The sequence below is a fragment of the Leiobunum rupestre genome, chromosome 8 (assembly GCF_980474605.1).
Source record: "Leiobunum rupestre chromosome 8, qqLeiRupe1.1.hap1, whole genome shotgun sequence".
NCBI classification, from domain to species: Eukaryota; Metazoa; Arthropoda; class Arachnida; order Opiliones; family Sclerosomatidae; genus Leiobunum; species Leiobunum rupestre.
In genome coordinates, this window is record NC_143391.1 from 24,428,004 (window position 1) to 24,440,785 (window position 12,782).

Genomic DNA, 12,782 nt, shown 5'->3' on the forward strand with positions numbered 1-12,782 from the left:
TCATTGTTTCACTCCCGTTCATGGGACTTGACCAACTGCATACATGTATATAGCTATATTTACGGTTTTATGTGGTCATTTGCAGTCACTTAAAATATCAAAAAGTAAGTCGTTTCGACGTAATAATACAATACATGCTAAGTCGGGATAACGTCGTTTCGGAGTCGGTTCTTAGGTCTATTAAAAGGCGGTAAAGAGTCGACGTTTTGTAGTCGGCCGACGGTCAGCCGACCCTTTTACCGCTAGGACATTTCGACCCACAATCCAAAGGTCGGCCGACCTTAGTGTTTAGTACCTTTTGCCGACGTCGGCCCGACTCTAATCTGCTACAGGGGTACATGGCTAGATGGCTAGTGCATCAAGTAGAATTATTACAATTAACATGTGCATATAAGAAATTATATTTTCATTAAATATATTCTTACCTATGGCCATAAGCATCAAATAATGTAAGTATCAATTTTAATAAACAGTTCACATAGATGGCGCCCCTTTACAATATAGATCAAAGAGGCGGAATTCGGGGAGACAAGTTGGACCATAAGTCTATAATATTGTTCCATAAGTTTGTCACTTTGGGGAATATTTTACTGAGAGCAAGTAACGGAGTGACGTCAGCACAAGAAGAAAATCTCCCCTAGCAAGGCTACGTGTGACACGTTATCAAGCGGAGTAGCGGACGCAAAACGGCGACGAAGACCGTAATGCAGACTGTCTTGTGAATAGCTCTCAGTTTGCATGTGAAGAATAGGAAGTGAAACAAAATGTAACTTATGGTTTGACTTATGGGCCCCATACTAACTCTTCCGTACTCTAACCAGTCCTCCTAAAGTAGAATAACACTGTTATACTACGGACAATCCTGGTACTTAGCATGTTAATTAGTCCATGCCAATATCAAATACTTTCCAACCCGCACCAACCATTACTCTGTCCCGTATTTCTAATAGTTTAGTGTGCCTTTTAGTCTTTTTAGTTGATCCTTATTTACTTTTTTGCTAAGCTGAGGTCTAGCTTGCAAGTAATTTGGTTAAAATATAAAATTTATAAAAATTTTCATATCAGTATTTTCATAAGCACACGTTTGTAAAAATTTTGAATAAAATTAGTTAACTCAAGGAGAAAATCTATAAATGTTTAGACTTCTATTTGTAGCCTTGGCCGCTAGTAACTAGTTCGTCTAGTCGTTTACCGTTTGTTATGATGACCTTATGATCGCATTTCTATTGAAATGGCTGGTGTAAATAATAACTTCAAAGATCATTTTTCGGTATATATAGTACTTATCGGTTAATATCTTTGTTATTAAGTTGCCTTTTTTGATACTTCTATCGTAGGGTGCAAATGGCTTTGAAGAATTGCGACGATATGTAAAACAGGGCAGTGATTTTACTAAAGAAGCTTATTCAATTTTACATGAGAGGTATGTAGCTATTGTTTGAAGGAATAAAGGAATAAATAAATATATTTTGGATTACTTGCAGGGCCGAGCTTGAACTGACTTATGCCAAAGGGTTACAGAAATTAGCGACAAAACTACAGAAGTGTTCGAAAGATATTTTGGGCTCTACTGCCTACGTATGGCAAGTGGCAGCTGTTGCTCTAGAAAATGAAGCAGAATTGCACAAGTATATTATTATAATTGAAGTATTTTTTGGATAAAAAATTAATATTTATTTATTGTAGAAATTTATCCTTGGGCTTAACTGAAGATATAACTAAACAGTTAAAATCAATGGCTGAAAGTCAACATAAAAAAAGAAAATCTGTTAGTTTATAATGATTATTAACTAACCTATATATGAAATTATTTAACATAAGCTTATTTAGATTGAATCAACTGTTGATAAAGCCCAGAAGGTGTTATGTGAAAGACGATCCGAAGAGCAAAAATATAAGAAACAAAGTTTTGTTTCAACGAAAGAAAATGAAAAATTACAAGATCAAACCTCAGATGCTAGATCTCAGAAAGGAACTAAAATTATTTCGGACAAAGATCTTACTAAAGTAAAGGATAATGGATTGTAGCTTACAAATAAAATGTGTATACCTATTTTCATCCTACACAGCTTGAACAGAAACGACGGAAAGCTGAAGAAAATGTTCATAAAAGTGACCAGGACTATTTTATCTCTTGTTTAAAAGCTGAAAGAGCGAGAATAGACTGGGAAGTTTCTGTAGTGAGAGCCAATGAACAGTTTCAACAATTGGAAGAGGATAGGCTACTTTTATTGCAGGATTATGTGCAAAAATACTGCAATCATATTAGCGTGATAGGTCCTAAAATGATTGAGGTTATTTATTATTTTTAAAGGCGTCTCTAGCTAGTGTTCTCAATGCTTCATCTATCTTTCTAGGATTACAGCCGTTTCACCGAAGCTATCGCTACTTTGGATAGTAGAGGTGACCTAATGACTGTCATTGATGCGAAGGGTACCATTCCTAATGCTTCAGAGCAAATTTTGCCCGATTTTTACGTAAGATTTATAATTATTTAAAAACCAATCCTCCTGTTAAAAAGGCCTCAGGCCTGTTGGAATGCAGGTTATAATTATAGCTTATTATTATTAATTAATACAAGGCTGAAGAACTTGGAAACAGTATGAAAAAAGAAAGGAGACGCGAAATATTAGAAAAGTACCTTAACATGGTGAAACAGAGGCTAGAGCAGCAGACTAAAGAAGTTCAAGGTAAACAATAACGATCAATATTGTAAAACTGCATTTTTAAGCAAATTTTATTTAGGTGTCCGTACCTTGTCTCGTGGAGTTAATTCTACAGTAAATTTCACCGATGCTGATAATAATACGCACATCAATAATGAAATACAAAAAGTATGTAGCCTTTCCCATGATTTGAGCCCAGTAATTTAAAAATTTCAAGAATCACTAATAATTTTTACATCTTAGATGCAAATTTTGCAAAACTACTTGGAAGTATTTGAATATAAAGTGCAATGCACAATAGCAGATCTAGAAACGCGTTCAAGGCCAACTCATCCTCTTTCGGTTCATTTAGTCAAACAAAGGGACAAGCAAGTAAGAGTTTCATTGCAGTTTGTGGTTTCTATTCGTTTCTCATGGTAATTTTATTTCATCAGGGAATGTCTCAGGTTATCTTGAAAATACCTCCGTGGGTCAGAGCCAACCACATTAATGGTGAAACATCACCCTGCGCTCCTAGTCTTGATCAGGCTTCCTTAGATAATCCAGATGGGGTTGGATCAAACTGGGTACACAGTCATCGTAGAAATCTATCCACAGATCGTAAACAATTTTAAATTTTTGCACTATGTTATTAGGTTAAACCAAAAGTAAATGAACCAAAGTTATCAGACTGCTATACTCCCCATGTTGGAGGCGTTTTCCTTATGAAGTTACATTTTGATCTAATTTGAAATTTTGCGCGCTCCTAGGCCAAAAAAAAACTTTTTGTTTTATGAAGCCATTTTTTATGCATAGAAATAGCTATACCCACAATTCCCAAGTGCAATTTATCGCGTCAAAAGACGGGGATGGAAATTAGCTTTTATTTGACTCGATTTTCTCATAACTTTCATAAGAAAAACTCCCTCCGATCAATTCGAACGCTATTTCGATAACCTTAGTTTATTTACTTCTGATTAAACTGGTTTTATTTTTCTTAGAAATACAGATGAATAGATCTTTTCAAGAAGGAGGCTTAAACACTATTGGACGCTGCAGGGCTTTGTATGTCTTTGAGGGAAATACAAATGACGAGTTATCTATTCAGCCGGGTAAGTATCCCTATAACCCTAAAATATCTTACAACACAACTTGAGACTGGGCAAATATGTTGAAATTAATTTCAAAATGGGCTTTATTCGTATATCAAGGTTCATAGTTTAGGAAAATAATGTAAATACGTTCTTAACTATTACACGACATTCGTATGAATCTATGAGCCTTGCTTCTGATACCCATTTTAGGTGATAAATTGATAATTATATAGTTTCTAAGTATAAATGCTGCATTTGTAGGTGAAAACTTTACTTCCCCAAGACTACTTCACATGTGCTCATGTGTGAGTACAAAACATCAATTTGAATGAAGAAATTGTTTGGTTTTCTACAGCATGAGCATGACAGTTCAAAAACTATAGACCAGTTACTTGAAAGGCTACTAAGTTCTGCTCTGGGAACCACATAAGGTTTATTATGCCACTGACTTTTACCGTATTTAATAACTGGTCAGTTACCCCTGTTCTAATAAATAAACATGTTCAACTGATTAATGAAGTAGTTTTAAACCAGAAAACTATTTCCTGATTATTTCTTCAATCACTGGAGCCTTAAAGTAGTTGGTCTATAAAAAGATTGGTTTTTCTTCTAAGTGTCCTAATCAGGATATTTTTTGTTACCTTATTTTCTAAATAGCATGGCAAAGCATGGATATATTTAAACAGTTTGCGTAATAATATGCATATGTTCTGATTTATTGTAACAAAATATATTTGCCTTAGGGGACATTATCACGTTGTACAGCAAGGAGGATGAGTGGTGGCACGGTGAATTAAACGGAAGAGTTGGATTTTTTCCCGCTACTTATGTTGAAGAAATTTAACTAGCGAGACAACCGTCCTTTTGGTCAAATGGGATTGAACTAACTTTAACACCAAAATTGAATATATTTTTCATGGGGGAAATAGATTTTTATATACACACAGTGATGGGGGCTGGCTAAAATATAAACTATGTAAATTTTAAGTGAGCTAATGATTATACTTAAAAGTCGCCCAAATAGTAATGGAAGATTTTACTATTTGTTTTATACAAAATTGTGCCTTGTTTTATATAATCTGCCAGTATTATTAGGCAGCTTTTTATAAAAAAAAATAACCCCAATTCTTGATACACATTAAGGGCATTTTTCTCTAAAGTATTCATTTAAAATTTATATAAAAAATCATGAAATTCTTAGAATGTTTTTAATTCCGACTTAAACAAGACTATGACAAATTTTCTGTTAGGTTTGCATTATTTCATGATAGTTTTAGGATTAAATTTTTTTATTGTTGAGTTTTTAAGTTCAGTGCCTTATTTTAACATTTTTCAAAAGGGTTGAAAATGTACTAACGCTATTTTGTTTTTTTTTGGGCGTGTGATTTTACCCATTTAAAAATATTATTTGTCTAGTCAATATTAAAAAGTTATTAAAATAAAAACATTTGATATTATTTCTCCCACAAAAACTATCTTAATATTCAAGTGTTTTCCAATTTTCTCTTAGTTTATATAGAAATTCTGGCAAATTGTCTGGATTTTTCAAGATTTCAGCTAGCTCCTGGATGTTAGACAATGTCGGTTGACAACACGTTACTGAAGAACCTTTGACAAAAAAATATTATGTAATATTTTTGATTTTTTAATGACATTTACATTTACCTTTTACTTCATCACTAAAATTTAGTTCAACCACACATTTCTTATTTCGATCATTGGGGAAGACATTTATAAATGTGAAAACTGTTCCAAGTTCATAAGCTGTTAGATAAAGAATACCAATCAAGGGAATTTCTTATGACATATCAATAGCTTGCCTAACCCTTGGATTTATTAATTTTCAAGCCTAAACAATACTGATACTGCTTAATAAGATTGATTATTTTTCCCGTTTGGGAATCACTCTCCTGTTTCTTCTTGTTAATTCCTGAGGAAATGAGAGATTATTTTAGAAACTCCTGAGATATGATTTTAGAATATTTACTTTGATTAATCTTTAGAATATCATTATGGATTTTGAAAATTTCGGCCAAATAGACACATTCCCGTCGAGCCTTTTCGGATTCAACTATACAAAATGAGATAATAATATTTTAATATTAAATCTATAGGCATATTGTGAAACTAAAACCAAATTCAATTGTCAGGGTTACTTTAGACCGTGGACACCAGTTTGTATATATATATAAAAAAACTGTAGACCGTGGTTATATCCACCGGCCACTAACCGAGGCTTACATTTAGTGTATTCCAAGAACTTCTCGAATTTCTTCAATTGCGCTTTATCCTTTTCATCCATTTTTGAAAACTTTCATTAAAGCAAAGTATATGATATTCCAAGGTGTATGTATATATATATATATATATATATATATATATATATATATATATATATTACCTTCTAAATAACAATAAAGAGTAAAATAAACTCCCTTTTATCTCTGTTTATACTGACCAGTTTGACTTTGACAATGTTTTGATTAAATTAAAAATTTCCCGCTAAAACCATTGAGTTTGGAATATTAATCTAGAGGTCCAATCAAAACGTCGGATTTCAGTATTTCGCGAAACAAGTTTTTAAAAATAAGAATATTGCCGTCTGCTCCCAAATGACGAGAAAACTTTATCATTATACCAGTGGCTCTGTCTATCTTTCACTAGGTGGTTTTTTTTTCGCCTGTTCTGGGTTTTTTGAGCAGGTTAAAAAGTGTAGCCATATGACGTCATTTTACTACAATTCTGTCTTGACGAAAAAAACGAGTTGGAGTAGAAAGAGAGTTTTTAAAGGTTAAAGGTTATTAATAAAAAGTTCCCCATCATAATTTCGTGAAACGAAATTTAAGCAGACAACAAAACTAGATTACTCCCTCTACACCTCCTTTCGAGTAGGAGTAAAAAGTGTAACCCTAATACTCCGGAACAAGCGAACAAAATTCGGGACAGGGTAAATCTTACCCCGAGAACAGGCGAATAAAATGTTTTAGGGTAAAAAGTTTACACTTTTTGTCCCCGGACAAGCGAAAAAAAAACACCTACTGGTTCGTTCAAATAAGACCCGTTTTCCGGCAAAAAGTATTTTATTCAAAAATAATGGATGGCGCCACGGGTCATTTGATAACGTTTCTCGTCATTTTAGAGGAGACAACACACTCGTTATTTTCTAAAACTTGTTTCGCGGGGAACAGATTTGATTGGATCTCTACATAAATATTCCCAACTCAATGGCTAAAACTAGTCAGGAGCCTTTGCCCTTTCAACTCTAGTCTCTAGCCTATCGCGTCATGCGACATGCGTAGTTCGTCAGTTCCATAAATGCCATAATCTTATTGAAAAGCAACAAGCGAAGTACATTGTTTTGTCAAAGCTTTTAAATTAATTTACTTAAATAACAGCATAGTTATTTATTAAAAGAAGTTGATATGGACGACAAAGAAATTCTGACGACATTAAAAATTTTAATAATCGGGGAAAGTGATGTTGGTAAATCGAGGTAGTATGGTTTTTTTGTTTTTAAGGACTTGGTTTGCTTTGAACTCTTGCGCTTGCAGCCTTCAGCTGGTAAAGAGAGTAAACATGCATTGACGCGTGCTGTTTTTCATTTATCACTCCCAGCTAACGCTGAAGCTAGATCTCAGGGTCATTTTGTACTAGGAAGTACTTCCTTTATTAGATCATTTTGATTACAATCCAGTTTTTATTTTGGTTGTACAATCAAGTTTTATTATTGGAACAAATTACATATTTTTAATTTCCATATGAAACCTATATATTTGCAAAGCTTGTGATAACAAAACTAATTGTTTTAACATATTTTAAACTATGGGTTTTATTAACAGTTTGATGCTGAGGTTCACAAATGATGTTTTCGATCCAGGTCTCTCAGCTACAATTGGTATTCCATTTTTCTCAAATTTAAGGTTTTTACTTTTTAGTATGAACAAATTTATGTTGATATCATGAATTTTGTGCTTAGGAGTAGATTTTAAAGTTAAAGAATTGAGTGTGGAAGGGAATACAGCAAAACTTGCTATATGGGTGTGTATTTTATTTCCGAAGTATCCTAATGATATTTGTATGGTATATAAAATGAATCATTTGGCAAATAGGACACAGCTGGATCTGAAAGATTTAGAACTTTAATGCCTAATTACTACAGAGGAGCTCATGGTGCAATTTTAGGTATTCAAAAGCTATAGAAGTGGTTATTTCCTGTGTTGACTAAATGATTATTTGCCACTTTTCAGTGTATGATGTCTCGAATAGAGCCACATTTGCCAAGCTAGATCATTGGTTAAATGAATTAGAAACATTCACGACACATGGAAATATTATAAAAATGCTAGTTGGAAACAAAATTGACAAAGTGAGTTAGAACTTACTTTTTTTTTGTTAAAGACACAATATTAAGACTACCATGTGTATATTTTTAGTCTGAAAGGGCGGTAAGTAGAGAAGATGGCTTAAGATATGCCAGAAAACATTCTATGTTATTCATTGAGACATCTGCTAAAACCAGGTTTGTGGTAAATTGAATGTGAGACTCAAAAAGTTAACCATAAAATGTATATAATATAATAACATGGTGGTTCTGAGAAACTATTCAAAGATATTTATATATTTGAAGGAATGGGAATAGTTCGTCTGAATGTTTGATATATAATTAAATTTTGTTGTTAATTTAAAATTTTAAACCATTTTTGGGCCTTATTTAATTTGTTCACAATATGATTCCAGGGACGGGGTTTCTGACGCCTTTGAAGAACTTGTAGAAAAAGTTAATATATTTATTTTTGTCTCAACATTAAACAATCATTTTCTTAAATCCACTTTTTTTAACTTAGATTTTACAAACTCCTGGTCTATGGGAGTCTAATATGCAAGTATCAAAGGGGTTTAAACTTGAAAATTCTGAAAATGGAAATCGAGAATCTTACGTACAGCAATGCTACAATTATTACTGCAGTATATAGATTAGTTTATGTTCGGGACTTTTCTTTTTCCTTATTGGAAAAGATTTTTTTGAAGCTTCCAGATGTGTGGGTTGATTAATTCGCTATTCAGGAGTTTCAAGAGAAAACCATGTGGGCAGTTCTCTCTGTGAGAAAATAATTGTAAATGGCTAAAGAGAAATGTCCTTGTGTGGGCATGTACCAAAACTATCAATTTTAATTATAATGTTTAAATTGGTGTTTTTCACAAATATTAATTTTCCAAATATGTATATTTTAATTACCAGTAAGGTAAATTGTTTAATTTTTAAGGGATAGTCAGGCATTATTTTAAATAATTTTCAATTTTTCTCAATTGTAGCCCATAATAACCTTTCTCAGTGTTAAAATAGTGCCTAATTATCTAACTTTTTTTTAAACTATAAACACGCTGCTAATCATTTCTTATCTATAATTACTAGTTGTGATATTAAACTATTTAATCAAATTATAACTTTTATAAATATAGTCAAATAATAGCACAAATGGATGTATAAAGCTTTAAGGACTACATAAAAGTCATTTTTTACTACAAAAATCATTTAATTCCAAATTATGAAGGAAAATTTATCTTTTCTTAATGATCAGCCAAATTTCATCTTCAGTCCGTGTTGTCATACGATATTTAGGAATTACAATTTGGTCCTTGATAAAATTAAGTTCAAAAGTGGAGCATATTTCCTTCAGAATTATACTCATTTGAAAATGTGCGAAATGTTTAGCTGGGCACTGACGTTTGCCAGCAAATCCAAAAGGACAGTACGCTGAAGTTTCAATCTTTTGATCAAATCGATCAGGATCAAACCTAAAGAAAATATTTATTAATAACCACATTATCTTTCAACATGAGCTTACATTTTTGGAAGACTCCAAGATTGTTCATTTTGTTGCGCAACTTGTAGAGCTTGAATTACTGGAGTCTGAAACGTATGAATGCGTTACACGTTTTGCATTATTAAATATTTAAATTCTCATTCTGTTTACCTTTTTAGGAATGATATGTTTACCAATTTCAACATCGAGATCTTGATAGCGGGCAGTCCATGGTTCAACAGCGGCATGCCTCAGACTTTCATCTACCACATTTTGTAAATATCTGTTTAAATTTATGTGAAAGTATGCTAGTTATCTTAGGTTCACTTGTTCTTTTTAAAACCGAGTTACTTAAGTTTCCTGATATTTTCAACTGAGATCTGGTTAATTTGGTTTGCTGAAAGTTCTTCGTACAATTTCTTTTGCACATTTTCATTACTTGAAACAAAATATAGCGCCCAAGTTAAAGCTGCCGAGAACAAAATATACTTATTAATTAGATAGACTTAAGTTAAAAAAAAGTTTGCTACCAGGTGCCAAACTGAAGAACTTGACCACAAACGTTAATGCATTATCCACAATTTCATTTTCGGAAATTCCTTTGCTGATCATACTCCCCAAAAACGTGTAATTAGAATTTGATTTATCATCTCTACAGAAGTTAATAGCCTTTTTAATGTAATTTCTAAGTTCGGTGACACCCTCTTTAAATCTTTTCTCTTTTGGACTATTAGGTTCTGGAATTTGACCAGCTACTTGGGCTTCCATTTCTGTCCAGCACTATAAATTAAATATTGAATGTAAGACCAACTTATATTGTCATGTTACAGTATAGTAGTAATTACTATTTCAAAGTTTTTGTTAAACTCCAATATCGATTTGTCATTGGCAAAGTCACCGAAAGCTAGTTGCGAGCAAACTTTCATGCAGAGGGCTGCCATGTATTGATATAAGGGAATATGTTGATCTTTCGGTAGTGATGACCATTTATCCACAAATTCTTTAGTTAGCTATGAAAAAGTGGGTATGTGATTACAATTATAATTTTCAAAAGTTTTGAACATTTTTACCAGTGACAAATGGGTGATTAGAATATTGCATTTATCAGAACTAAAGTAACTGTCCCAAAGTTGACGTTTCATTCTTCCCTCAGCACCATTTAAATATAAAATACTGTTTTCTCCAACAATAGGTCGATATAAGGCATACATTTCAGCTAAATATAAGTTGCTTAGTAAAAAACTTTATAGTTTGTCATTTTACACTAATTTACCAGGTTTATCAAATACATGCATTTGTTGTTCAAATAGTTTTGGTGATCCAATACTAATGACAATTTGAGTGCCCATCCAAAAGGACGCAATTTCACCATATTGGCCATGTAAATTCTCCAGGAACTCTGGGAAACTTCCAGCCTGCAGAATATCCGAAATGTTTCCATCTCTGAAATAATAATTTATGGTAAGAAATTTGACGATATGGTTTTTCACGATCATGAATTAATTAACTAGCTTAACGAAGCTAGTTATTTAATCCATTTTATAATATTTTCAGATTTTTACTTAGAATCAGAAGGGTCTATTCCAGGTACTGTAAGTGGTTTTCTAGCTCCCTTTTAAAAATACACAATGACAGGTTCTGCAATATCAATAGGTTAAACAATTTCGAAATCTTTTTAATAATACTCACGGGGTACAAATAAAATACTAATAAAACTAAGAAGACCACAAATGTTATTGCAAATATGGCAAAATCTAACATCGCGCTGAATTTCCTTTCGTTTTTCTAACAACACTGTTACACCAACAACACTATCCAGTGACTCCAGTCCTACATGTCAGAAACATAGATCATGGTAGTTTGCCCATGCATAGACATAGGAACTAGAGATTGAGGCCGGTTTTGAGCTCCGGCGCTTCGTTATGCGTGATATGGACAAATTTACGTGGCGCCGTCTACGCGCGGCTAACTATTCTAAAAAAAAAGTAAAAATAGCTCCGCTTTGTCAGCGCCGCTGTTAGATTTAAACAAAGGAGAAATGTACAAATAAATTTCCAAATTATATAATAAAATGTGAGTAAATATTTATTAATGATATTTAAATTTTAATGCAATACTTATGAATATATTAGTTTTTATATTAATATAAATCAATAAAATAAACTAAAGTAATAGGAATAAAAATAAATAGTGCCGGAGTATTTGACAATGCAATCAAAGGATGTAAAAGGGTGGAACTTGGAAGGGATTCTTCACACACTGATAAAGGGTTAAATAACTCTTATTGCCCTTGACAAAGTATTAGCTTGGTGAGTCTTTTGCGAACGGTTTCTTTCTTCATTTGATCGTTAATGTCTCTGCTTATTTTCTTCAGCGTTAACGTATATTTTGATAATCCTTTTCATCGAAACATTAACGTGGTGTTGCGATCCAAGTTCGTCATCAAACATGTGTTCAGTTAGAGAAAATATCCTCCGTGACTAACTGGCGCAGAACCAATCATTATATTTTTAAAGGAACTTTCAAGGGAGGTGTGAGGGGTCGGCGGATGTCGATTCAAAAAACGTCACTGAAACCAAATGTTGAAACGTCATCAGAGTGTAACTTTGTAAATGTGACGAACGACGACAAAATGACGTGTTTTAAATGGACTTCGACAAAAGATCTGAAATTTCTATAATAAAATTAAGAAATACTTGTGAAATGGTATTTTTTCCTTTGGTGACCGTCTTTTGCAATTGTGAACCACACAAGTTTATACCATTTTCAGGTTTTCACCTCTCCGAGGGGACATAGTCTTCTAGGAGGGGTATTACAATCGCCGTGTAGGTCTGTGTGTGTGTGTGTGTTTGTCTGTGGGCTGCGAACGCGTTACCGGGGCAAAGTCGAAAAACTGTGTTTGCAGTTTAAAGGGAGGCAAAACCAACGTGTGACGGATAAATTTGCGGTTGGGGCGGGTTTGGTTGTTTTTTTCGTTAACGCTCACCGTCGCGACGGTTTCAACTCAGTTTGATTGGAAATTTTGTTATTGTAATGTTTATGTATAGGAATGTTGAGTTTGTGTTATGGCGGTTGTGGGTGATGAGTTTGATGTGTGTGCGTTTTGTATGTATGGGTATTTTAGTTTTTTGTAATTTATTTACGGGTTTTATTATCGACTTAGATATAGTTGTATTAATGCGGTGGCATTGGTTTGACGTTTATTAATATACTTTTGAACCCTTAAAATTCATTAAAGA

General features: G+C 33.1%; 4 protein-coding genes and 1 long non-coding RNA gene across 6 annotated transcripts; 3 read left to right on the forward strand and 2 right to left on the reverse strand.

Moving 5' to 3' along the window:
- The first annotated feature begins 992 nt into the window (after positions 1–992).
- Nost (Nostrin) lies at positions 993–5,163 on the forward strand. 2 transcript variants are annotated; one of them, XM_090156064.1, is made up of 14 exons: positions 993–1,270; positions 1,338–1,423; positions 1,485–1,628; positions 1,687–1,768; positions 1,831–2,007; positions 2,070–2,294; positions 2,358–2,477; positions 2,582–2,690; positions 2,746–2,834; positions 2,910–3,038; positions 3,101–3,266; positions 3,647–3,757; positions 4,001–4,044; positions 4,483–5,163. In XM_090156064.1, the coding sequence occupies exons 1-14, from the start codon at positions 1,232–1,234 to the stop codon at positions 4,534–4,536; spliced, it is 1,575 nt and encodes a 524-aa protein (XP_090012190.1). In that variant the 5' UTR covers positions 993–1,231; the 3' UTR covers positions 4,537–5,163. The 2 variants fall into 2 exon arrangements, with proteins under 2 accessions (XP_090012190.1, XP_090012189.1); XM_090156063.1 differs by lacking the exon at positions 4,001–4,044 and having other exon boundaries at positions 995–1,270; positions 4,483–5,160.
- Positions 4,939–6,216, reverse strand: LOC149932827 (uncharacterized). Its single transcript, XM_090156065.1, has 6 exons — positions 6,198–6,216; positions 5,981–6,050; positions 5,727–5,810; positions 5,565–5,669; positions 5,405–5,503; positions 4,939–5,347 (listed from the first exon to the last, which is right to left on the reverse strand). The coding sequence occupies exons 2-6, from the start codon at positions 6,039–6,041 to the stop codon at positions 5,217–5,219; spliced, it is 480 nt and encodes a 159-aa protein (XP_090012191.1). The 5' UTR covers positions 6,042–6,050; positions 6,198–6,216; the 3' UTR covers positions 4,939–5,216.
- Positions 6,217–7,061: 845 nt separating this feature from the next.
- LOC149932828 (ras-related protein Rab-18-like) lies at positions 7,062–9,222 on the forward strand. The gene is made up of 8 exons (XM_090155632.1): positions 7,062–7,232; positions 7,579–7,634; positions 7,716–7,777; positions 7,849–7,921; positions 7,987–8,105; positions 8,173–8,258; positions 8,477–8,516; positions 8,584–9,222. Exons 1-8 carry the CDS (start codon positions 7,162–7,164, stop codon positions 8,710–8,712), a joined length of 636 nt encoding a protein of 211 aa, XP_090011758.1. The 5' UTR covers positions 7,062–7,161; the 3' UTR covers positions 8,713–9,222.
- An 8-nt stretch (positions 9,223–9,230) lies between these two features.
- LOC149932829 (cytochrome P450 20A1-like) lies at positions 9,231–11,421 on the reverse strand. The gene is made up of 10 exons (XM_090155631.1): positions 11,233–11,421; positions 11,106–11,155; positions 10,817–10,986; positions 10,614–10,759; positions 10,389–10,553; positions 10,074–10,323; positions 9,895–10,012; positions 9,715–9,826; positions 9,586–9,650; positions 9,231–9,535 (listed from the first exon to the last, which is right to left on the reverse strand). Exons 1-10 carry the CDS (start codon positions 11,302–11,304, stop codon positions 9,298–9,300), a joined length of 1,386 nt encoding a protein of 461 aa, XP_090011757.1. The 5' UTR covers positions 11,305–11,421; the 3' UTR covers positions 9,231–9,297.
- Positions 10,924–12,247, forward strand: LOC149932830 (uncharacterized). Its single transcript, XR_016472810.1, has 3 exons — positions 10,924–11,004; positions 11,098–11,852; positions 11,918–12,247. It is a non-coding gene; the product is annotated as an uncharacterized LOC149932830 (long non-coding RNA).
- The last annotated feature ends 535 nt before the right edge of the window (positions 12,248–12,782 follow it).